General features: G+C 43.7%; 1 protein-coding gene across 1 annotated transcript in view; it reads right to left on the bottom strand.

Moving 5' to 3' along the window:
- Positions 1-26711, bottom strand: part of CLSTN2 (calsyntenin 2) — a 1535903-nt gene that overhangs the window by 519834 nt on the left and 989358 nt on the right. The window contains exon 4 of the mRNA XM_077290847.1: positions 2993-3201. Coding sequence (XP_077146962.1) covers positions 2993-3201 — 209 coding nt within the window. The remainder of the gene's footprint in view (positions 1-2992; positions 3202-26711) is intronic.

Raw genomic sequence — 26711 nt, 5'->3', positions numbered from 1 at the left:
CTTAATAGAGCTGAGCAAAAGATGTGTATACATCTTCTACATATTCAGTAATAGTATAGTAAGCTTACTTATTCTGTTCCGACTAATTGCAGCTCACAAGAAAAGGGTTTTTTTTTCAATGCCTTATTAGAATACTTTGGAAACCTCAAATCTCTCCACGGAAATGTACGTGTTAAATCTGAAGAAGATCTTTCTTTTGATTAAAACAAGCTGAGCTCTTATTAAACCTTGCATCCTTTGTGCCTGGCTTACTTCTTTTCTATTTGAGAAAAGGTATTGTAAGTAAAGTCTAAAGAGGCAATTTACAAGTTTCTTCCTCACCACTGGAAGTTCATTGGCTTGCTATCAATCTTATTCATCCTCCTCAACACACAATTTGAAGAATTAGCATTTCATGGTATTTTCGGACTATTCTGCACTGTCCAAATTTCAAATCATTCGTTATGCAAATACTGAAAACCTTTTCATTTAGTGAAAGGTTACAGATCTGGCTCGTTCGCGATAAGTGCATTAGCCAGGGATGGATTTGGTTGGCAGAAAAGCTTTCGCTATGGAGCCCAAACAAATTCATCAACATAACATTCTTCCTCTAATATCCAAATTACTGAACGCCAAAAAACTGCTGTTGTCTAGAAGACAAGCCGATTCCCAGCTTTTTGTTCCATTTGGTTTCTGCCAGAACATTATCTTTCGCTCCCCAGCCGCTCTTTATGACAGACGCTTGTTTATAAAGACAATTCAATTCTCATTTGAGAAAAATTTCACTGTGTATTTTGCATAACCGCCTCTTTTACTTAGCAGACCATGGTTGATAGCTTGTGTATGAGTCTAATGCAACAAGCTGGGGGGCTTCAGTTTTCTGTTCTTGTTTTATCTTTACAACCCATTTTGGTGCTTTTTTTCAGTAATATCTCATTTTTCTCGTTTTCAGTACAATAATATCTCCTCAATACACAGGTTGTTACTTTGCATGGTTCTTTGTATGTGTAATTGTTTAATTACTTGGGATTTATTGTGGGTAATACAGAGTTAACAATAACGGAGAGGAAACATTTTTCACATTTCACATGAGGTTTACTTTACGAATGTTCATTGTCTCCTGTGAGAGAATTGGCTCTATTGGCCCGGGGGTCACACTTTCAAATGCAATGCGAGAAACTCACACGAGTCTCTCGAATCAATACCCGGCACTACCGCTGGCACTCGGGACCGGTGCGTTCAGCTGCATAGAAATACATGCTGCTGCACACTCCGGTCCTGAGTGCTGGCGGCAGTGCCGGTATTGATGCGAGAGACTCTTGCAAGTTTCCCGCATTGCACTCGCAAGTCTGACCCCGGCCTTATGGTAATGATACTCGGCTCAAACTGTGTCAGACTGTCATTTTACTGTGATCCGATTCTCTCACATTAGAGAATCGTATCACAAGTGCAAAGAGGATAGAACTCCATCTTCTTCATTGTGTCTACGTAAGTCGGACTGCACTCGGACGACATTTGAGAGCAGTTCGATATTTTACACACACCCATACACTTCAATGGGTGCACGTGTTCTGATTTGCAGTGCCACTCGCAGCATGCTGAAACATTTTTCTCATGCCGAATCAGCATGAGAGAAAAAAATCGCAGATCTGCGCTGCCCCATAGTAAAAAATTGGGCCGAGTGCTACACTGCCGTGTTATACCCCAGGGTGAGTGAACCCCAAGTCTCCCATTTACGTGTACTTGCTTCACCATGACCAGCTATTTTTTTTATTTAAATATCCATTCTAACAAAAAGGGCTGTCCGAGACTCAAAATTATTATTAATTATAAACAGTGTTCTTGTTTAAGACACTTTTTTTCTGATCTTGAGAATCATTTCTGTAAGTGACATATCACTAATTAATTATAGGATGACAGGACAAGGAGAGCAAAATAGGCCATTAACCAGACAGCAAGCATTATTATGTTGCCGTATTAGCTCACCTGATAATGTTGTTAAAAATGCATAACTCTGAATAGCTCAGAAACAAACGGTTCGGCTGCAGGAATGTCCAGAATGGAATTAGAATAGTACGTGTTTCGCAGTACCACTGACTTCATCAGGGGTTCTCCAGTTGATTTCACACCATTTTATATCACTAATTGAAGCAGCCCAGAAACCTTGATGTGTAGCCACCTGCAGACTACCCAAATTAAATGGTGCTATTCCACATGAGCATCCATAACAGTTTAAAGAGCAAATCTACAGCAGAAACCGAGTCAGCCTTGGATTTTTGGCATGTATACCACTGCAAGTACACATCGGGTTATAAAAGCTCCTTATGACGATACCCTTAGAATGGAGATCTACCTCATACAAATTATATATCACTGTCCACCTTTTCAAAACCATGCATTAATTAGCTTCACTCATCTCTGCTGAATAATATGATTTAAATTTGTCAGAACTTATTTTTCAAGTAAAGACATTCAAAATCCCAATATTTCCAAACAGGCTCTAAGATAAAATTCTAGACTATCGCGTGTCCACCAAGGAGCTTTAATGCTTCAAGTTTGTCTTCTGTCTAGATGATTTTCAGTTCGGATGAGCGGCTAGTCCGATCTGTACTCTACAATGCAGCATCGAAGGAGCGCCGGGGAACTGAAGCTGGCCAGATCCAGAGATCCAGCTAGTTTCAGAGCGGCATTTGCATGCTGAATAGCAAAACGCTAAATTCCCAGTTTTGCAAATTGCCAAATTCCTTGTTCTGTGAACATTTTCTGCCTGTTATGTGAAAATGGGCCAAATTTATTTAATGAATTTGGCACACGAACTGCCTTTCTTATTAGTAAATTACTTGTAAATGTTGACCAATATGTTTTCCATGGTTTTCTTTTTCCAGAGACTTTTTTTTTTGCTGCAACTTTAAAAATGACAGTGTTATTTTTAAAAGTGATTAATTTCTCTTATACAGCAGATATTTTTAAAAAGGGCATAAACCGTAAAATTATATGCATTAAAAACACTTACCATTTCTGTCTATTGCAAATGGCACATCACCGGTAACAATCTCATAATTGCAGATCTGGCTGTATTGGGGCGAGCAATCTTCGTCCATTGCTTCAACTTGCAGAATACTGTCATATATTTTTCCCTCTGTAACAGTTGCTCGATATGTATTTTCCTTAAATACAGGAGCGAATTCATTCACATCATTTACCTGAATGTGCACCACAGCCCTAAGGAAAAAAGGAAGAGAATGTCTCAGTAATCATAAATTAATGACGTGCACTGCATGCAGACTGTAGCCAAGATAACAAACCCCACAGAAGAACACGGTCCTACATGCACAACTCGTATTTTCAGTGTGTATTATGGTAAAAAAAAATAATTGAATACAATCCTGAGCAACGTTTCATTCATATTTTTAGGGGCATCCTCTGACTACTTTCATGGTTTGGATAATGTACTGCAGATGAATTCTCAAATGTGGAGCACAAATCTCATGTTATAAGTAGTGTTAACATATGACAGACAGTTCCCACATGAATCTCAAGTTCTGGCACAATAATAGGTCAAAAAGAAAAATTAATATGTTAGTATAATTTTAGCTGATCACTTGTTTCTACAGACTATTTTTATATTTACAAATCACTTAAAACATTGAATTATCGATATACAGTTAGTCCTCGGGATATGACGGTCTCGAGTTATGCTGTTTCGTGGTTACGACACTTTATACGATGCCTCTTTGTGACTTAGGCTACTTTTACACTAGTCCATCGGTACGGGCCATCGCAAACCATCGGCCCAACGTACCGACGGACAGTGTGCTAATTAATCACAAAGTGGGCAGCGGATGCAGTCTTACGACGCATCCGCTGCCCAGTGTGATGAGCGGGGAGGAGAGGGCGGAATTTTGGCCTCGCATGCTCGGTCAAAAATGGCGGACTCGATGCACAAAAAAAGTTACATGGAACTTTTTTGTGCCGATGGTCTGCCAAAACACGACGCATCCGTCGCACGACAGATGCGACGTGTGGCCATACATCGCAATGCGTCGCTAATGTAAGTCTATGGGGAAAAAATGCATCCTGCAGACAACTTTGCAGGATGCCTTTTTTCTCCTAAATGATGCATTGCAACGTAGGCAAAACGACGCTAGTGTGAAAGTAGCCTTACGCGGTTTTGCGTCTTAAGTCGAACTACGTGCAACTACGTGCAGCGGCGGAAGAATAGAGTCCAGTACTGTACACTGTACCCGGATACACAAGGAAAACGAGTCTCTGTACTGTACTGCACAATATTATACTGTACCTATGTTTTATTGATAATTATATAGGGTACTGTGTTAGGATAGGTGTTTGGATAGGCTAAGTGTTCGCAGTACTGTACTGTTATTATGGTACAGAACTGTATGAACGTATGGTCCGACTAATGTCGAAATTCGGTTTACGATGCCACGTAAGAATGGATCAACGTCGTATGTCGAGGACTACCTGTAACCTGTATGTGCTCAAAGATAACAGGACACAATATAAAATAATTTTTCTCCGCTGAAAAAAGAAATATGTTCAAATTGAAATATATAGAACTTACTAATAAACTTGTATCATCAAAGGTACCACAGTCTCCAGATATTACTATTGGTCCCAGGAGTTTCAAAAAAGAAACCAGAACCCAGCCTTACCAACACCAAGTCAGATCGCAGATGCACTAGAACGATGCAGCAGACCCAAATTATAAAGGCAGGGGAGGCACACGTGCAAACTACTGATGAAAGCAGCCATTCACAAGCCTACCAATTTATGGAGGCGATGGCTGCCTAGTAAAAAATGCACACAAATGAGGCTTGAATAGAACACCAGTCACACAGGTACATGCTTGTGCATTTGTTATCTGACCTGGTGTTGGTAAGACTGTTTTTCTGGTTTCTTTTTTTACTTTATGTCCTCTAGGTTGTTTTTGAAATTAGTGTTAGGACTCACAAGCGTGAGGACCCTTGACGTGGGTTAAGAGCTTGTCTATTTTGGCAAAAATATCAACCAATACCTCATTTCATGTTCAGTACTTATCATATGCATTATTTTTTATCGCACACTTTACCATTTTTGCAGGATGCAGCCAGGCCTTTTTTTGTTGGTTGGGTTAACTGGGGCATCTGTCCTTGTGGGGTGCACTCATATAGAGCTGGGCAGACCACCTGACATAATTTTATGGGCATTAATAGGCTGTAAGCCAGACACTGTGCATCACATGTAATATCTGTGTGACTAGTGTTCTATTCAAGCATCATTTGTGTGCATTTTTTTCTAGGCAGCCACCCCATCCATAAATTGGTAGGTTTGTAAGTGGCTGCTTTCATCAGTAGTTTGCACCTGTGCTGCCCCTGCCTTTATATTTTGGGTCTGCTGCATCCTGCTTGTGCATTTGTGATCTGACCTGGTGTTGCTAAGGCTGTTTTTTTTGTTTCTTTTTTGACATTATGTCCTTTAGGTTGTTGTCCCAGGAGTTTCACCAAACGTTTTCAGCACTTGACCAATAATATGTGTGACAGGGCTGGCAGACTGGCTCATATTGGTAAATAAGTCGATTCTTTCTAGTTGGTAGGGCTATTCAAATTTCTTTAACTTCTTCAGCCAAGATCCTTGGATGTAAATTAAAGAAATCTTCCTTGGCAGTGGGAAGTCTTTGGTGGTTTCTTTGGAGGTCCAAACTTCTATCTACCTTGCCAAGGGCAGAATAAAGCACTGTAGTGTGCATGCGCTGGCTATAGCTTTGTGTCATCTGCACTCTGTGGCCTTAGCCATACTATAGTACTTTGCTCTGCCCTCTGCTGTGCACAGAGAAGGGCGCCTGCTGAGAAGTGTTATGGAAAACACCATGTGGATGCGTCATCCACATAAACAGAGGAGGACAGCGATGGTAAGAAGAGCGGAGGCGCTGGATCAAGACCACAGCTGCCCATCGAATCATGACCACACCGTCTGTGAGTATAATAAAATATCTACTTAGGGCCTTGCAAAGAGTATTGGGGACATAGATGCAGCATCCCATTATGTTGGAACAGAGGGTTCTAAAGGTGCTGGTTGTACTTTATATGGGGAAAACCTCGAGACAGGTTCCCTTTAAAATGAACCAGTTTGTTGCCCCTGAAATTCTCAGGAATAATGACACACCTACACCAAAAACTCTCTTGTATCTAGCACAATCTTGGACAGATGCTAGGACATGGGATCCATTTTAACATTTTGATAATATAAATTAATTAGTAAATTTTATTTATATTTCAAACACATCTAAACATATTTTGCTGAAGTGGAAAAAAGTGTAAGAATAGATGTGTATTTTACTAGCTGGTGGCCCGATTCTAACTCATCAGGTACTCTAGAAGCAGGGTTTAAATTGCACACCAATATCTCTGATTGGTCGAGGCCAGCTGGGCGCGACCAATCAGTGAAGCATGGTTTAAATCCCACGCCAATATCGCTGATTGATCGCAGCCAGTTGTGCGCGACCAATCAGCGAAGCGGGGTTTAAATCCCACGCCAATATCGCTGATTGGTCGCGGCCGGCCTCGATCAATCAGCGAAGTGGTGTTTAAATCCTGCACCAATCAGCGACAGGTGCAGTCCGGCCGTGAATTGGCGCACGGGATTTAAACCACACTTTGCTGATTTGTTGTGCCCAGCCGGCCGCGACCAATCAGCGATATTAGTGCGAGATTTAAACACAGTGCGTGACCAATCAGCAAAGCGGTGTTTAAATCCCACGCCAATGTCGCTGATTGGTCGCGACTGGCAGGGCGCGACAAATCAGTGAAGCGTGGTTTAAATCCCACGCCAATTCACAGCCGGACTGCACCTGTCTCTGATTGATCAGTGAAGCGTGATTTAAATCCCATGCCAATGTCGCTGATTGGCCGCGACTGGCCGGGCTGTGACTGCGCCTGTTGCTGTCATCTGGGGTCATTACCAAAAAGCATTACTGGGACTGGAGCATCGCAAGGAGCGGGAAAAGCTGCCGGGGACACTGGAAGGTGAGAATATCATGATTTTTTAAATTATTTTTAACATTATGTTTTTACTATTGATGCTGAATAAGCAGCATTAGGGTTGAGCGAAACGGATCGTTCATTTTCATAAGTCGCCGACTTTTGGCAAAGTCGGCGTCTCATGAAACCGAGCCGATCCCTGTGTGGGGTCGGCCATGCGGTACGCGACTTTCGCGCCAAAGTCGCGTTTCAATGACTCTAAAAGCGCCATTTCTCAGCCAATGAAGGTGGACGCAGAGTGTGGGCAGCGTGATGACATAGATCTCAGTCCCCACCATCTTAGAGAAGGGCATTGCAGTGATTGGCTTGCTTTCTGCGGCGTCACAGGGGCTATAAAGGGGCGTTCCCGCCGACCGCCATCTTACTGCTGCTGATCTGAGCGTAGGGAGAGGTTGCTGCAGCTTCTTCGGAAGCAGGGATAGTGATAGGCAGGGTACATAAAGCCACAAACCGCTTGTGCGGTAGCGATTTCCACTGTCCAATACCACCTTTTGTTTGCAGGACAGTGGAAGCTACATTTTTTTTTCCTCAGCGCTGTAGCTCATTGGGCTGCCCTAGAAGGCTCCCTGATAGCTGCGTTGCTTTGTGTGTACACCGCTGTGTAAACCAACTGCTTTTTTCAAAGCACAAATCCTGTTTTTCCTTCCTTTCTGCATAGCTATCTTGTGTGTTTGTCCACACTTTTGTGTGCAGCAGTCCTTTTTACAGCTGCCTGCCATATTTTTCTGAGATAACTGCAGGGAGATAAATATTGGCAAGTCTGCCTCCGTGCCATTGCTGTGTGTGGCATCTCTCTCTCATTGTGTGGCACCGAAAACACTGTGTAATACTTGGCCTTTCTTTTTTTTTTTTTCTAAATTCTCCCTTTTCCAAAAAAAAAATTAGTGGGAGATAAATATTGTCAAGTCTGCCTCCGTGCCATTGCTGTGTGTGGCATCTCTCTCTCATTGTGTGGCACCGAAAACACTGTGTAATACTTGGCCATTTTTTTTTTTTTTTCTAAATTCTCCCTTTTCCAAAAAAAAAATTAGTGGGAGATAAATATTGGCAAGTCTGCCTCCGTGCCATTGCTGTGTGTGGCATCTCTCTCTCATTGTGTGGCACCGAAAACACTGTGTAATACTTGGCCTTTTTTTTTTTTTTTTTAAATTCTCCCTTTTCCCCAAAAAAAATTAGTGGGAGATAAATATTGGCAAGTCTGCCTCCGTGCCATTGCTGTGTGTGGCATCTCTCTCTCATTGTGTGGCACTGAAAACACTGTGTAATACTTGGCCATTTTTTTTTTTCGGGGGGGGTACATTCTCCCTTTTCAAAAAAAAAAAATTAGTGGGAGATAAATATTGGGAAGTCTGCCTCCGTGCCATTGTTGTGTGTGGCATCTCTCTCTCTCATTGTGTGGCACCGAAAACACTGTGTAATACTTGGCCATTTTTTTTTTTTTCTAAATTCTCCCTTTTCCAAAAAAAAAATTAGTGGGAGATAAATATTGGCAAGTCTGCCTCCGTGCCATTGCTGTGTGTGGTATCTGTCTCTCATTGTGTGCCACCGAAAACACTGTGTAATACTTGGCCATTTTTTTTTTTAGGGTAAATTCTCCCAGAAAAAAAAAAAATTAGTGGGAGATTAAGATTGGCATTTCTGCTTGAGTGCTGGTCCTGTGTGTGCCAGCTGTCTCAAATTTTGGGGGCACAGAAAACCTAGTGTGCAACATTGGGCCTGATTTTCCTTTCAGTGTCAGGCACCTATAAAGGTATATATAAATCCTACAGAAGTTTGAGTTCACCTGATAAGTTGTTTTACAGTAACAAATAGCGTTACTTTGGTTACGTTTTGCAAACAATGAGGAAGTCTAGTGGAAGAGGTCGTGGCCGTGGGCGGTCATTGTCAGCTGGTAATGATGGTAGTGGTGGTGGAGCATCAGGTGGTCGTGGTAAAAGCAGTACAGCACCTAAGTCTCGAGTTGTTGAGCCAGGTTCGTTGTCTGGCTACACAAGGCCTCGAACGCTCTCTTTTCTGGGAGTAGGAAAACCACTTTTGAAGCCGGAGCAGCAGGAACAAGTATTGGCTTTCATTGCTGACTCTGCCTCTAGCTCTTTCGCCTCCTCCTCAGAAAGTGCCAAATGTCAGAGCAGTGCATCGTCAGTGGATGCTCCCGGTCAGGGACAAGTCGCTTCCTTGTCTTCTTCACCCAGAACAAGAGAGAAGGATGCGTCAGGAGACACAACGGGTTACTCCATGGAGCTCTTTACACATACCGTTCCTGGGTTAGACAGTGAAACAGTTAACAGGCCATGCCCATTAGAAGTTGAATCGGACATGGAGTGCACAGATGCACAGCCACAGCCAGATTACTATGCTGTTCCTTTGACTCAGACCAGAACATTGCCCTCGCAGTGTACTGAGGCAGAATCAAACCCAGCGGAGACTATGGTGCCCCGTCACGGACGCTATACCACCGGCTTACACGGTGACACAGACGAAATCGCACACGACATAGAAGAGGAGGTCATAGATGACCCAGTTGTAGACCCCGATTGGCAGCCATTGGAAGAACAGGGTGCAGGTGGCAGTAGTTCTGAAGCGGAGGAGGAGGAGCCGCAGCAGGCATCAACATCACATCAGGTTCCATCTACCGGGCCCGTATCTGGCCAAAAACGTGTGGCAAAACCAAAACCAGTTGGAGGACAGCGTGGCCATCCGGTTAAAGAAGCTCAGTCTGCAATGCCTGAAAAGGTATCCGATAGTAGAAAGAGTGCAGTCTGGCATTTTTTTAAACAACATCCAAATGATCAGCGCAAAGTCATCTGTCAAAAATGTTCAACTACCTTAAGCAGAGGTCAGAATCTTAAAAGTCTAAATACAAGTTGCATGCATAGACATTTATCCACCATGCATTTGCAAGCCTGGACTAACTACAAAGCGTCCCTAAAGGTTGCAGCACCCTCGGCCAATGAAGCTAGTCAGCAACCCTACATCCCTTCCCTCCCTGTAAGCCGACCATTTCCCACACCACCTGCAGTATCTGTGCAGCTTTCGTCGCCAGGCCAAAGCAGTCAGGGAATCACCAGGTTTGCAGTAGGAAACACTGCATGTAGGGCACCGGCAAGAATACCATCTCCAACCCTCTCTCACTCACCCATGTCCACCGGCACCACCGCTAGTTCCACGATCTCCAGCTCTCCAGTCCAGCTCACCCTACATGAGACTCTTGTTAGGAAAAGGAAGTACTCATCCTTGCATCCGCGTACACAGGGTTTGAACGCCCACATTGCTAGACTAATCTCATTAGAGATGATGCCCTACCGGTTAGTTGAAAGCGAAGCTTTCAAAGCGCTGATGGACTACGCTGTACCATGCTACGAGCTACCCAGTCGGCACTTCTTTTCTAGAAAAGCCATCCCAGGCCTCCAACAGCATGTTAAAGACCGCATCGTCCATGCACTCAGGCAGTCTGTGACTACAAAGGTGCACCTGACAACAGATGCATGGACCAGTAGGCATGGTCAGGGACGTTACGTGTCCATCACGGCACACTGGGTGAATGTGGTGGATGCAGGGTCCACAGGGGACAGCAATATTGGGACAGTTTTGCCTAGTCCACGGTCAAGGAAAGAGTTGGCTGTAGGCGTTGGCCCCCCCTCCTCCTCTTCCTCCTCCTCATGCAGAAGCGAGAGCTCGTCCACACACCGCAGTCGCACATCCACTCCATCCGCAGCTGCCACTGTTGCACACCAGGTGTGCCATTATGGGACAGCTAGTGGCAAGCGTCAGCAGGCTGTATTGGCAATGAAGTGTTTGGGCGACAACAGACACACCGCGGAAGTTCTGTCCGAGTTCTTGCAGAATGAAACTCAGTCATGGCTGGGCACTGTACATCTTGAGGCAGGCAAGGTTGTGAGTGATAACGGAAGGAATTTCATGGCTGCCATAGCCCTTTCCCAACTGAAACACATTCCTTGCCTGGCTCACACCTTAAACCTGGTGGTGCAGTGCTTCCTGAAAAGTTACCCCGGGTTATCCGACCTGCTCCTCAAAGTGCGCAGACTTTGCTCGCATATCCGCCGTTCGCCCGTACACTCCAGCCATATGCAGAACTATCAGCGGTCTTTGAACCTTCCCCAGCATCGCCTAATCATCAACATTTCAACAAGGTGGAACTCCACACTGCACATGCTTCAGAGACTGTGCGAACAGAGGCGTGCTGTAATGTTTTTGTGGGAGGATACACATACACGGGCAGGCAGTTGGATGGCAGACATGGAGTTGTCAGGTGTGCAGTGGTCGAAGCTACAAGACCTGTGTCAAGTCCTTCAGTGTTTTGAGGAATGCACACGGCTGGTTAGTGCAGACAACGCCATAATAAGCATGAGCATCCCCCTAATGCGTCTGCTGATGCAAAGTTTGACGCACATAAAGGAGCAGGCGTCTGCAGCCGAGGAAGAGGAAAGCCTTGATGACAGTCAGCCATTGTCTGGTCAGGGACGTGTAGAGGACGTGGTAGCGGGCGAAGAGGAGGAGGAGGACGAGGAGGATGATGGGGATGAGTACTTTTTTAATGAGGAAGCTTCTCCTGGGCCAACAGAAATTAGTGGCGTTGCAAGGCCGGGTTCTGTTTTTTAAGGGAGACAAGTGACGTAGATTTGCCTGTAACTGCCCCTCAAACCAGCACAACCGCAGATTTGCCAACAGGAACTTTGGCCCACATGGCGGATTATGCCTTACGTATCCTCAAAAAGGACCCACGCATTACTAAAATGATGAGCGATGACGATTACTGGTTGGCCTGCATCCTTGACCCTCGCTATAAAGGCAAATTGCAAAATATTATGCCACATGAGAACCTCGAACAAATATTAGCAACCAAACAAGCTACTCTTGTAGACCGTTTGATTCAGGCATTCCCAGCACACAGCACCGGTGATGGTTCTCACACAAGCTGCAGGGGGCTACATGGCAGAGGTGTTAGAGGTGCACAGATCAGAAGTGGCGTTGGACAGAGGGGTTTTCTGACCAGGTTGTGGAGTGATTTCGCAATGACCGCAGACAGGACAGGTACTGCAGCATCTATTCAAAGTGACAGGAGACAACATTTGTCCAGTATGGTTACTGACTATTTTTCTTCCCTTATCGATGTTCTCCCTCAACCGTCATTCCCATTTGATTACTGGGCATCAAAATTAGACACCTGGCCTGAATTGGCAGAATATGCGTTGCAGGAGCTTGCTTGCCCAGCAGCTAGTGTGCTATCAGAAAGAGTATTCAGTGCTGCTGGTTCAATATTAACCGAAAAAAGGACTCGTCTGGCTACCCAAAATGTGGATGATCTCACCTTCATTAAAATGAACCACTCCTGGATTTCAAATTATTTTGCCCCACCTTTCCCGGCTGACACCTAGCTTTCCTATAAAAAGGTCTTGCTTGTGGACTGGTCTTACTGAGTGTTCCAATCTGTTAATTTGCAGCAGCTGTTTGTCCAGCATACGACATGTTTACACCTCCCCCAATGGGAAAAATCCCCCCACGGGTCCGTTGTCTCGCCACTTGGCGCAAGCACCCGTTACAGTGCTGATTGTCTGAAGAGGCGGGTGTGCCCACTTTTGGTCGACGGCATTGCCACTGGGTCCCTCATAGTACAATGTAGTGTCTCTGGCGGTGGTGGTGCGCACCCAACGTCAGACACACCGTTGTAACATGAGGGGCCCTGGGGCGGTACCGCCGGCCACAAGAGAGTTCCCCCCCCAGCTCAAACTGTGCTCTACCACGTGCAAAATTATCTCGCACAGCTCCACCAATGTTTAGTCTATGCACTGACATCATTCAATGCCTGGCACTGACAAACAATACCAATTTGTTTGCATCTATGATGCTAGTTAAAGTAGTCTGGGTCAGTGTCCTATATTGACACCAGTAAATACTAATTTACTGCCAAATTACTTTGTCATAAACTCTGCAGATGAGCCCACCCCTGTACCTAAGCATGCCACCCTTTTTTTACTTATAGTTGTTTTGCGAGACATTAACATCTATTTATTTTTTTGGAGTACTAACTGTGTCAGACACTCCTTGCAATACTCCTCCACTGACCACAATGCTGCCTGGAGTGCCTGCCTGTGTATCCATGTAACCGATTTCAAACTGCCATGACTGCCTACTGTTTGTTATTTTAGGCCTTAGTGAGCCTGTCTGCGGCCCCTACTTGCAATACTCCTCCACTGACCACAATGCTGCCTGCCTGTGTATCCATGTAACCGATATAAAACTGCCATGAGCCTATTGTTTGTTATTTTAGGCCTTTGATAGCCTGTCTGCGGTCCCTACTTGCATTACTCCTCCACTGACCACAATGCTGCCTGGAGTGCCTGCCTGTGTATCCATGTAACCGATGTAAAACTGCCATGACTGCCTACTGTTTGTTATTTTAGGCCTTTGATAGCCTGTCTGCGGCCCCTACTTGCAATACTCCTCCACTGACCACAATGCTGCCTGGAGTGCCTGCCTGTGTTTCCATGTAACCGATTTCAAACTGCCATGACTGCCTACTGTTTGTTATTTTAGGCCTTTGTGAGCCTGTCTGCGGCCCCTACTTGCAATACTCCTCCACTGACCACACCAATGCTGCCCGTGTACCCCTGGAACCTATTTAAAAGTTCATAGAGCCTAGTTATAGATTTTATTTACTATTAATAAGGCCATGATGGAATACGCTGTACCACGCTACAAGCTAACCAGTCGACACTTCTTTTGCGAGAAAAGCCATCCCAACCCTCCACCAGCATGTAAAAGACCGCATTGTCCATGCACTCTGGCAATCTGTGAGTACAAAGGTGTACCTGACAACAGACGCATGGACCTGTAGGCATGGCCACGGAAGATTACGTGTCCATTACGGCGCAATGGGTTAATGTGTTGGATGCATGGTCCACAGGGGACAGCCTACTAAGTCTGTCTGCAGTCCCTAATTCAAATTGTCCTCCACTGTCTAAATCGGAGCTTCCACCTTCTGGCTTTCGGCCTATAGTATCAGAAATTAAACTGCATTTGACATTCAACTTTGGTTACGGCCTACTAACGGTGTATGCCCCTGCCTGGTGTTTGTCCTCAACTGAATAAAGCTAAGCTTCAACCTTCTGGCTCTCATTAAGTGCTGTTATTTTAAAAATTGGTGGTTAGGGCCTACTAACGGTGTCTGCCCCTCCCTGGTGTTTGCCCGCAACTGAATAAAGCTGAGCTTCATCCTTCTGGCTCTCATTAAGTGCTGTGTTTTCAAAAATTGGTGGTTAGGGCCTACTAACGGTGTCTGCCCCTCCCTGGTGTTTGTCCTCAACTGAATAAAGCTGAGCTTCATCCTTCTGGCTCTCATTAAGTGCTGTGTTTTCAAAAATTGGTGGTTAGGGCCTACTAACGGTGTCTGCACCTCCCTGGTGTTTTTCCTCAACTGAATAAAGCTGAGCTTCAACCTTCTGGCTTTCGGCCTATAGTATCAGAAATTAAACTGCATTTGGCCTTCAACTTTGGTTACGGCCTACTAACGGTGTATGCCCCTGCCTGGTGTTTGTCCTCAACTGAATAAAGCTGAGCTTCATCCTTCTGGCTCTCATTAAGTGCTGTTATTTTAAAAATTGGTGGTTAGGGCCTACTAACGGTGTCTGCCCCTCCCTGGTGTTTGCCCGCAACTGAATAAAGCTGAGCTTCATCCTTCTGGCTCTCATTAAGTGCTGTGTTTTCAAAAATTGGTGGTTAGGGCCTACTAACGGTGTCTGCCCCTCCCTGGTGTTTGTCCTCAACTGAATAAAGCTGAGCTTCATCCTTCTGGCTCTCATTAAGTGCTGTGTTTTCAAAAATTGGTGGTTAGGGCCTACTAACGGTGTCTGCCCCTCCCTGGTGTTTTTCCTCAACTGAATAAAGCTGAGCTTCAACCTTCTGGCTTTCGGCCTATAGTATCAGAAATTAAACTGCATTTGGCCTTCAACTTTGGTTACGGCCTACTAACGGTGTCTGCCCCTGCCTGGTGTTTGTCCTCAACTGAATAAAGCTGAGCTTCATCCTTCTGGCTCTCATTAAGTGCTGTGTTTTCAAAAAATGGTGGTTAGGGCCTACTAACGGTGTCTGCCCCTCCCTGGTGTTTGTCCTCAACTGAATAAAGCTGAGCTTCATCCTTCTGGCTCTCATTAAGTGCTGTGTTTTCAAAAATTGGTGGTTACGGCCTACTAACGGTGTCTGCCCCTGCCTGGTGTTTGTCCTCAACTGAATAAAGCTGAGCTTCAACCTTCTGGCTTTCGGCCTATAGTATCAGAAATTAAACTGCATTTGGCCTTCAACTTTGGTTACGGCCTACTAACGGTGTCTGCCCCTGCCCGGTGTTTGTCCTCAACTGAATAAAGCTGAGCTTCATCCTTCTGGCTCTCATTAAGTGCTGTGTTTTCAAAAATTGGTGGTTAGGGCCTACTAACGGTGTCTGCCCCTCCCTGGTGTTTGCCCGCAACTGAATAAAGCTGAGCTTCAACCTTCTGGCTTTCGGCCTATAGTATCAGAAATTAAACTGCATTTGGCCTTCAACTTTGGTTACGGCCTACTAACGGTGTCTGCCCCTGCCTGGTGTTTGTCCTCAACTGAATAAAGCTGAGCTTCAACCTTCTGGCTCTCATTAAGTGCTGTTATTTTAAAAATTGGTGGTTAGGGCCTACTAACGGTGTCTGCCCCTCCCTGGTGTTTGCCCGCAACTGAATAAAGCTGAGCTTCATCCTTCTGGCTCTCATTAAGTGCTGTGTTTTCAAAAATTGGTGGTTAGGGCCTACTAACGGTGTCTGCCCCTCCCTGGTGTTTGTCCTCAACTGAATAAAGCTGAGCTTCATCCTTCTGGCTCTCATTAAGTGCTGTGTTTTCAAAAATTGGTGGTTAGGGCCTACTAACGGTGTCTGCCCCTGCCTGGTGTTTGTCCTCAACTGAATAAAGCTGAGCTTCAACCTTCTGGCTTTCGGCCTATAGTATCAGAAATTAAACTGCATTTGGCCTTCAACTTTGGTTACGGCCTACTAACGGTGTCTGCCCCTGCCTGGTGTTTGTCCTCAACTGAATAAAGCTGAGCTTCATCCTTCTGGCTCTCATTAAGTGCTGTGTTTTCAAAAATTGGTGGTTAGGGCCTACTAACGGTGTCTGCCCCTCCCTGGTGTTTGCCCGCAACTGAATAAAGCTGAGCTTCAACCTTCTGGCTTTCGGCCTATAGTATCAGAAATTAAACTGCATTTGGCCTTCAACTTTGGTTACGGCCTACTAACGGTGTCTGCCCCTGCCTGGTGTTTGTCCTCAACTGAATAAAGCTGAGCTTCAACCTTCTGGCTCTCATTAAGTGCTGTTATTTTAAAAATTGGTGGTTAGGGCCTGCTAACGGTGTCTGCCCCTCCCTGGTGTTTGCCCGCAACTGAATAAAGCTGAGCTTCATCCTTCTGGCTCTCATTAGGTGCTGTGTTTTCAAAAATTGGTGGTTAGGGCCTACTAACGGTGTCCGCCCCTCCCTGGTGTTTGCCCGCAACTGAATAAAGCTGAGCTTCATCCTTCTGGCTCTCATTAAGTGCTGTGTTTTCAAAAATTGGTGGTTAGGGCCTACTAACGGTGTCTGCCCCTCCCTGGTGTTTGTCCTCAACTGAATAAAGCTGAGCTTCATCCTTCTGGCTCTCATTAAGTGCTGTGTTTTCAAAAATTGGTGGTTAGCCTACTTACGGTGTCTGCCCCTCCCTGGTGTTTTTCCTCAACTGAATAAAGCTGAGCTTCAACCTTCTGGCTTTCGGCCTATAGTATCAGAAATTAAACTGCATTTGGCCTTCAACTTTGGTTACGGCCTACTAACGGTGTCTGCCCCTGCCTGGTGTTTGTCCTCAACTGAATAAAGCTGAGCTTCAACCTTCTGGATTTCGGCCTATAGTATCAGAAATTAAACTGCATTTGGCCTTCAACTTTGGTTACGGCCTACTAACGGTGTCTGCCCCTGCCTGGTGTTTGTCCTCAACTGAATAAAGCTGAGCTTCATCCTTCTGGCTCTCATTTAGTGCTGTGTTTTCAAAAATTGGTGGTTAGGGCCTACTAACGGTGTCTGCCTCTCCCTGGTGTTTGCCCGCAACTGAATAAAGCTGAGCTTCATCCTTCTGGCTCTCATTAAGTGCTGTGTTTTCAAAAATTGGTGGTTAGCCTACTTACGGTGTCTGCCCCTCCCTGGTGTTTTTCCTCAACTGAATAAAGCTGAGCTTCAACCTTCTGGCTTTCGGCCTATAGTATTAGAAATTAAACTGCATTTGGCCTTCAACTTTGGTTACGGCCTACTAACGGTGTCTGCCCCTGCCTGGTGTTTGTCCTCAACTGAATAAAGCTGAGCTTCAACCTTCTGGATTTCGGCCTATAGTATCAGAAATTAAACTGCATTTGGCCTTCAACTTTGGTTACGGCCTACTAACGGTGTCTGCCCCTGCCTGGTGTTTGTCCTCAACTGAATAAAGCTGAGCTTCATCCTTCTGGCTCTCATTAAGTGCTGTGTTTTCAAAAATTGGTGGTTAGGGCCTACTAACGGTGTCTGCCTCTCCCTGGTGTTTGCCCGCAACTGAATAAAGCTGAGCTTCATCCTTCTGGCTCTCATTAAGTGCTGTGTTTTCAAAAATTGGTGGTTAGGGCCTACTAACGGTGTCTGCCCCTCCCTGGTGTTTGCCCTCAACTGAATAAAGCTGAGCTTCAACCTTCTGGCTTTGGGCCTATAGTACCAGATATTAAACTGCATTTGGCCTACTAGTGTGGTTGGGCCCTTAAAACAGTGTCTGCTGCTCCTGGGTTTGCTACTCCACTGAACAAAGCAATGCCGCCTGTTTAGTCCTGTCCTGTTACCAATTTTGAACTGCATTTAGCCTACTTTATTCTTTGGCCCTATATCTGTTTCCTCCTCATCCTGCCCATTGCCCAGCCACTGCTAGATGAGTCTGCTGGTACATTGACCTAGACCACTACATTCCCCTTGCACTCTACACAGCCAGAATCTGACCCTGCTGAAAGTAAGGTTCCCCTTCCCACATGTTATACCACCTTACACAGGGACAAAGAGGAAGGTGCAGATGAAAGTGCAGGTTCCTTCATCAGGTGGGGGGGGCATACTCGTTGGCGACGTCACTGGCACAGGGCCCCTCAGAGTACGCAAAAGTGTCGCTGCTGGTGGGAGGCGCCCCCGCCATGCAGACACACCGCTGTACTTTGAGGGGGCCCTGTGCCAGTGCCAATGCGAACGAGTGGGCCCCCCCTGCTTGCTCAGGATCACAGCCCTTGCAACGTTGAAATACTTACCTCTCCCTGCTCCACCGCCGTGACGTAGTCCACGTTTCCTGGGCCCACTAAAACCTTGAACCAGCCCTACCCCCCACAAATTTGCCAAATGACCCCCAAGTTCCATTGAACAACTATTATTATAAAGTTAATTAAGATTGACAAGCTTCAGAAACAAGAATGGATGTTTTTGGCATTAAAATGGGCACTGTAGGTGTTTTCCTGGCCTCCACTCACTGCCGACTATGCTTCCCCATTGACTTGCATTGGGTTTCGTGTTTCGGTCGATCCCCGACTTTTAGCGATAATCGGCCGACTGCACTCGACTCGACTCTGGACAAAGTCGGGTTTCACAAAACCCGACTCGATCTTAAAAAAATTAAAGTCGCTCAACCCTAAGCAGCATCAATATTAAAAAGTTGGTCACACTTGTCAAAAGCGTGCTTGCTTCAGGCAGCGTTTCCGGGTCCATCACAGAATGACGGCACATCGCTAGTGCATGCCCAGTATGGCATGCGTTGGCGATGCACCCAGTAATAGGGTTAATTGCAGCGTTAACAGACTGCGTTACACCCCATTATGCCGCGGTGTAACGCAGTCCGTTTAACGGACTGCTAAAACGCTATGTGGGCGTTGAATGGAGGGGAGTATGGAAGGGGCACTGACTGGAGGGGAGTAGGAAGGGGCCAATTCACGGCCGGACTGTGCCTGTCGCTGATTGGTCATGCCCAGCTTGCCTTGACCAAACAGTGACGCAGGATTTCCATGACAGACAAACAGACGGAAGTGGACCTTAGACGATTATGTATATAGATAATGTTAATATTTGATTTCTGAAATAAAACACAGTTGATCAGAACACTTAGGCTTTTTTCACACTTCCATCTTCCAAATCTGCACAGGATCCATCAAGACGTTGAAATGACGGATCCTGTGCAGATTGTGGAAAACGTGTGCACTGGGCCCGTCTTTCTGACGGACCCGTCGAGCCTATGTGCACCTGTTGTGTATGCATCTTCGCAGCGGTTTTCCGCTGCGAAAACACATACACAACACAAACCAGGTTAAAAAAAATAAAAAACTGCAGTATTCTCACCTACCGGCGTTCCCGCGCAGCGGTCACCAATGCTCCCGGCAGCTAGTGTTCCTAGTAATTCATTGTGAAAACTCGCGAGACCGCAACTTTTCACGAGATTTCATAATGTATTACTAGGAAGTAACACTAGCTGCAGGGAGCATCGGTGACGCTGCGCGAGAAAGCGGGTAGGTGAGAATACTGCGATTTTTTTTTAAAAATTATTTTTAACATTATATCTTGCTACTATTGATGCTGCATATGCAGCATCAATAGTAAAAAGAGAAAGAGAGCGAACGAGAGAGAATTTCCCTGATGGGAAATTCTTCCACGCATGCTCTCTTTGAAAAGGCGGACCCGTCGCTAGATTCCTGCTTTTCACAGGCAGCGAAGCATCCTCTGCCCATAGGCTACTATTGTAGCCAGTGATGGGCAGCGCAGGATGCGTCGCTAACCTATATTCCGACGTGCAGAAAAAACGTTCCTCTGAACGTTTTCTCTGCCCGACGGACTTTTTTTTTGCAGGATCCAGTGAAAGACGGATGAAATGGATGGCCATCCATCACAGTCCGTCACTAATACAAGTCTATGAGAAATGCATTCTCAAAAAATTACGGATTGTGATGGGAGGTGAAAGACGGAAGTGTGAAAGAGGCCTTATATACATACAGTATAGTCATTTATCGAACAGATTTAAAAACTGTAAGGTTCATTAAGACCATTCAAAGGCCTGGAGATGCATTTTATAATTATTTCTCGGCATCTACCTCTATTTAAGGTGAATGTTTCTCCTGCTTGTCTTGCATGACCCATTTACAGTATACATAGCTCTCATTAATAAAGCTGCCAACTGTCATGCCTTCAGACTGACAGGAAGGTATTGGAACATCCTGTCTAGTTTTCACAATTCTGTTTAGGATTTGTAACCTAAAAAACCAGACAATGAAGGTGACATTTTGTCACAAAGGACACACAGATAAGGACATTTGCTGAGCAGAGTAGTCACACACACAATTTCTTTATTCAGTTGAGCAGTTTAGAGAAATGCAGAAGACTAATCGTTTAGCTGCAATGTAAAATGCTGTCTTTTCATTGCAGGATCTAAACAAACATCAATTTAAAGGACTTTAGATACCAAGCAAAAAGGAAGGTAGAAGGCAAATTCTTTATTTTTCCATATATTGCAAATTGCTCTGAAAAGATGTGCTTGAAACTCTGAGGTCTCCTAGGACAGTATCCAACCCCTATTAGTAATGTGACCTCAGCATACCAACAAATGATAAACTGGTTGTAACCAACAGCTATTTGAATAACAGTGCACTAACAAACTTGTCATGTTTTTTTAAACTAAAAATGTCACACCTTGAAAATTTGGTGAGTTTTGTTAACCTCAGTATTTGTAAGCCAAAACCAGGAGTGGAACAGTCAGAGGAAAAGTATAATAGAAACACGTCACCACTATTGTATTTATCACCCACTCCTGGTTTTGGCTTACAAATACTGAAGTAAAAAACTCACCAATCAATGTGTGCACGTGGCCAAAAGAGGCCAATTGTGGCCTGCGTTTCGTATTACTACTGCCTGCACAACTAGTGCCACTAGTGGTAGACAAATTTCTACTGCTATGGAAGTTTTTGGCCACATGCACACGTTGAGTATTGGTGCATTTTTTACCTCCATATTTGTAAGCTGAAGTGGGTGAAAAATGCAGAAGAGGTGCACGTGCTTCTATTATACTTTTCCTCTAAGGCCACATTCACACGTTCAGTATTTGGTCAGTATTTTACCTCAGTATTTGTAAACCAAAACCAGGAGTGGGACAATCAGAGGAAAAGTATAATAGAAACACGTCAGTACTTCTGTATTTATCACCCACTCCTGGTTTTGGCTTACAAATACTGATGGAAAATACTGACCAAATACTGAACGTGTGAACATGGCCTAATTGTTTCACTCCTGATTTTGGCTTACAAATACTGAACATGTGGAAGTGGCCTTTATTTTCCTTTAGGCTATGTTCTCATTATGAGCTTTTGGTGAGTTTTTGACACTAGAATTTCTGCACCATTTCAGCACAAATTGTTTAAATTTAGTTTGCAGTTTTTCATTGTGTTTTGTGATTTTTTTACCGTGTTTTTATAGCATTTTTACCCTGCTTTTCTTGTTTCTTTTGGTTAGTCAGGCTTTAAATAAAGTTGTTTTGTTTTTGATTCTTCATGGTATTTGGCTTTGAAAATTTTTTGATATACTTAGGTGCAGATTACATGCCTTTTTGATGATTTTCCACCTGCATTTTTGATGAGTTTCCACAGCATGTGCGTTTTTTACCTGATGATTTTTCTCACCTAATGAAAGTCTATGGTTTACATCTGCACATAAATCTCAACAATCCCAAAAGACATGAGATTTTTATAAATCTATTTCTATAAATCTCATCCATTTAGCGGGAACAGTAAAACTCTGAGTTTATGAGGCAGCAAAAGTATGCAACATCAAAAATGCACCAAAAGCTCATTGTGGGAATGTAGCCTTAGGGTATGTTTGCACGGTCAGAATTAGCTGTGGATTTGATGCTGTGCAGCAGCGGCCAGATGTTACAGCATAGTGGAGGGGATTTTATGAAATTCTATCTCCACTATTCGTGCATGGACGCCTCCAGCTTCCCTGCATAACCGGACATGCCGCTCGTCTTTCTAGACTGCAGCATGTCTATTTATCTTGTGAAGACGCTCAGTCTCCGCAAGATAAATATCAGCGTCCTATGTATAGGATGCGGTAATTCCTCACGGTTCAATGAACACATACGGAATCACCGCGCCTACAAAAGCCGGCAGCGCTTTGGATGGAGCTGCGTCCAAAGCGCTGCCAATCTAGACCGTGGAAACATACCCTTACACTCTGATTCATTGCCATTGCTACTTTTTCTATTACCATACATTGCATACACCATTATACGGTAATTAACTTTTGACAAGCTTTTCAACCAAAAAAGTGCTTAGCAAAAATGGATGTAAAATAGAAGTGCTGAGTAGGTGCATGTATAGAAATCCAGGCTACATCAAAGGAGTGGTGTGTAAAGTTGTCAAATTGAACTAGTAAAACAAATAAGCAAAGGTAGACATTCACTGTTAGGCCACATGCAGATGTTGAGTATTTAGCGAGTTTTTACTTCAATATTTGCAATAATGCAGCATGCTATGTAGATGGAGCAGAGCTAGGTGTGTCACTGGATAAATGGATAATTATCTTCTCGACGGACAGGTGAGGAATATTGTTTCTTATTTTAATTAATTCTGTTACAGGAGACATTTTCATCTTGTGAACTGGGTGATGACGTGAGTATAGGTTAAATTAGATTTATTAAAGGAGTCTGTGTCATTTCAATTAAAGGACTTTATACTGGGTGTGTATTTTTTATACAATATAACTATGGGGTAAGTAACAGGAGCGTCTTATAGACACCTCTTCATTACTGACCTCTGGGCTTGATGTCACCTGACAATACAAAGGTGACATCAAGTCCAATACTATCACACCACTAGCCACTGCACCAGACTAAGAGGGAAGAGTGAGGCTAAGTGCTAGAATTGGCACATCTTTTGGATGCGCCTTTGCTGAGGTGGCTGAGAGCTGATGTGTTTAGCCTGGGGGCCTGCATCCATGGCCCCTTTCTAGGTTATTAACATCAGCCCACAGCTGTCTGCTTAGCCTTTGCTGGTTATTAATTACTAGATGGTGGCCCGATTCTAACGCATCGGGGATTCTAGAATATGTATATATGTATGTATGTGCATCGCGCTTAGCACAGCCACGTAGTATAGAACACAGCCACGTAGTAAATAACACAGACAGACACATAGTATATAACACAGCCACGCAGTATATAGCAGCCATGTAGTATATAACACAGCCACGTAGTATATAACACAGCCAGCCACGTAGTATATAACACAGCCAGCCACGTAGTATATATCACAGCCAGCCACGTAGTATATAGCACAGCCATGTAGTATATAGCACAGCCACATAGTACATAACACAGACAGTCACGTAGTATATAGCACAGCCACGTAGTATATAGGACAGCCACATAGTATATAGCAGCCACATAGTATATAACACAGCCCATGTAATATATAGCACAGCCCACGCAGTATATAACATAGGCCATGTAGTATATAACACAGCCCACGCAGTATATAACAATGCCCACATAGTATATAACACAGGCCACACAGTATATAACACAGCCCACGCAGTATATAACACAGCCCACGCAGTATATAACACAGCCCATGCAGTATATACCACAGCCCATGCAGTATATACCACAGCCCATGCAGTATATAACACAGGCCACACAGTATATAACACAGCCCACGCAGTATATAACACAGCCCATGCAGTATATAACACAGCCCACGCAGTATATAACACAGGCCACACAGTATATAACACAGCCCACGCAGTATATAACACAGCTCACGTAGTATATAGCAGAGTGCGCACCATATCCCTGTTAAAAGAACTTAAAATAAAAAATAGTTAGATACTCACCCACCAGCATCCAACGAAGCTGTCCCAATGCGCGCGATGCTGTCTCCAGCTTCCGTTCTCAGTGATGCATTGCGAAATTACCCAGATGACATAACGGTCTCACGAGACCGCTAAGTCATCTGGGTAATTTCGCAATGCATCACTGGGAATGGAAGCTGGCGGCAGCATCGCGCACATTGGTGGACGGCGGAAGGTGAGAATAGCACAATTTTTTTTTTTATTATTATTTTTTATTTTTTATTATTTTTAACATTATATCAGCAGCATCAATAGTAAAAAGGTGGCCTGGGATGGGGCGACACACTGGCACTGACTGGAGGGGAGTAGGGAGGGGCCAATTCACGGCCGAACTAAGCCAGCCGTGACCAATCAGTGACGCGGGATTTCCATTACAGACAAACAGACAGAAAGACAAACAGACGGAAGTGCCCCTTAGATGATTATATAGATAGGGGACTCTACGTCATTTTTTGGGGTCCCCATTTTAATAACTAGTAAAGGCTTAGTATACAGCTTTGAGCTGATAATAATAGCCTGGGAAGCTCCCTGGGTATTACCCTCTTCCTAGGTTATAAACATCTGCCCTTAGCTGTTTGCTTTTCCTCTGCTGGTTAATTAAATGTCGGGGAATCCTACACTATTTTTTTTCAGAAAAAATGCATTATGTAAAAAAATACATATACATTAAGCTACACAAGCACTGTACTAATTACATATGTGACTGACATTTTTATATCAATCTATTCTATGTATATATGTATATATATATCCTACCTATTTTGTCGGGTGATGCGGTGATTTTACTGCACGTGAAGATGAACTGACAGCTTTTCAAGGGACATCGGTGTGTAAAAATCGGACCGCACTCTCCTGGTCCGAGTGCTGAGCAATTTTTTACTTGTATGCCTTGACTTACATTGACATTGACTAGTCTCATCCGAGATTTTTTTTTCTCAGTACAATTTTGACAGAGAAAAAATTTGCAGATGAGTTGTGACTCATAGATTAACATAGGTTAGAGTGAAATCCGATTTTGCCCTTAAAGTCCATTTTACTTGCAGATGAGTATGTGCCCTTAAAGTGAGAGTTGGAAGATAAAATGAGCTTTGAATCAATGATGTAGATATGTTCCAGGCTACGATATGGTCATTAGTAACCAGGATAAACCTCATACATCCTTGGCCACTTAGTTGCCACCATGAAAGTCATTTTATAATGAGCCTAGCTAAAAAGTAGTCATGTTACCAAAAACAACCAACCAAGATTTTAGTCTTAAAAGTTTACATTCGCCAGGCATTGCCATGGGAGCCATTGTGCAGTTTTAGGTTTAATAACATAGCTTCAATGTGGACTTTCTTTAATGAACAATGGTAAAAGTAATTATTTTCTACTCTCTAAGGGGATAGAGTCCATGATGAAGGCACAAAGATAGCAAGAGATGAGACATGGAGAGTTTACTGAGTTTACAGACTTCTTAGCAATTACATCAATGAGAAAGGCAAGTGAAAGTCTACTGAACTACAATAATGAATACTGGAAGACTGGAGAAAAGAAGATGTTTGCTTACACTGTACTAAAAGCCAATATGACATTAATTTGCTTCTTAAAATATTATTTTCTTTTCCAAGGTTTTAATATTTGTTGAATAATATTTTACTCAGCACAAAGTATTTAAAGCTAATAAAAAATGCAAGGAGCTTTGAACAGGGTCCACAAACCATTAACAAAGAGAACACAAAGTTGGAGACTTGAGCCCATTGTTCATGTTGTCTTATTCCAAGAGGCTAGCATATTCTTTTTTTTGAGGTTAGGTAAAATTATTGTGTTTGACAAAAGTGCAATTGACCTAGCTTCTGGTTAGCAGGAAAAGCCGTGGTCTCTATACCTTTCAGCTATTAGTTAATGGGGAGGTGTAAAACACCAACCTTTTGGGGGAACGTTTGTATGAAACAAATGAGTAATGTGTTAATGGACCAAGTCTTCTTGGTGAGGCAGTTGGTTGAAGGGGTGACATGGAGTCAAGCGAAGACCAGTCTACATGACAAAAGAGAGGGAAGCTATGTGGGGTACAGTATGTCTCAGGTAAAGAGTCATTGTACAGATGACCATGGAGATTTATGTCTGCAACAAATTGTGCATTTATCAACAGGTAGTCCAACCTCAGAAAAGTAGAACACCAGAGGCAACCTAAAACTTAATTCCTGTGAAAAGTCAGTGCTCAAGAGACGTGATGGTCTCATGTGAATGTGTAAAGTACCAGACTAGTGTCACTGCAAAAATACTGTTAAAAATTATATCAAGGGACAAATAGGTGGCTGAAAAATAAAGACTACTGCTGTGCCAGCAATATACATTAGATGTGGAGAGAAAGGTCACAAGTGTAGAAAGCTTTGCACTGCAGGGGAATTACCAGTTGCAGTTGTTCAGAATAAGACATGATTGCCTGTAAAATATATATATATATATATATATATATATATATATATATATATATATATATATATATATATATATACTGTGTTCCAAATTATTATGCAAATAATATTTCCCCATATTTTCTCTAAATTACCTATCTGAATTGCAGTCATTGTTATTTTCCAGTCATCTACTATTCTAGTATAATTGCAATGTTTTGGAAAAAACTGCCTATGAAAACAGTATCTTTAAAAAAAAAAAAAAACACTCAAAATGCATGTTCCAAATTATTATGCACAGCAGAGTTTTCAACCTTTTTTTTTTTATTTTGAACAAAAAAATGGTCATTTGTG

This window comes from Ranitomeya variabilis, chromosome 2, assembly GCF_051348905.1.
Source record: "Ranitomeya variabilis isolate aRanVar5 chromosome 2, aRanVar5.hap1, whole genome shotgun sequence".
Classification (NCBI taxonomy): Eukaryota; Metazoa; Chordata; class Amphibia; order Anura; family Dendrobatidae; genus Ranitomeya; species Ranitomeya variabilis.
The sequence above is the reverse complement of the archived record's forward strand: the minus strand, read 5'-3'. Positions and strand labels throughout refer to the sequence as shown.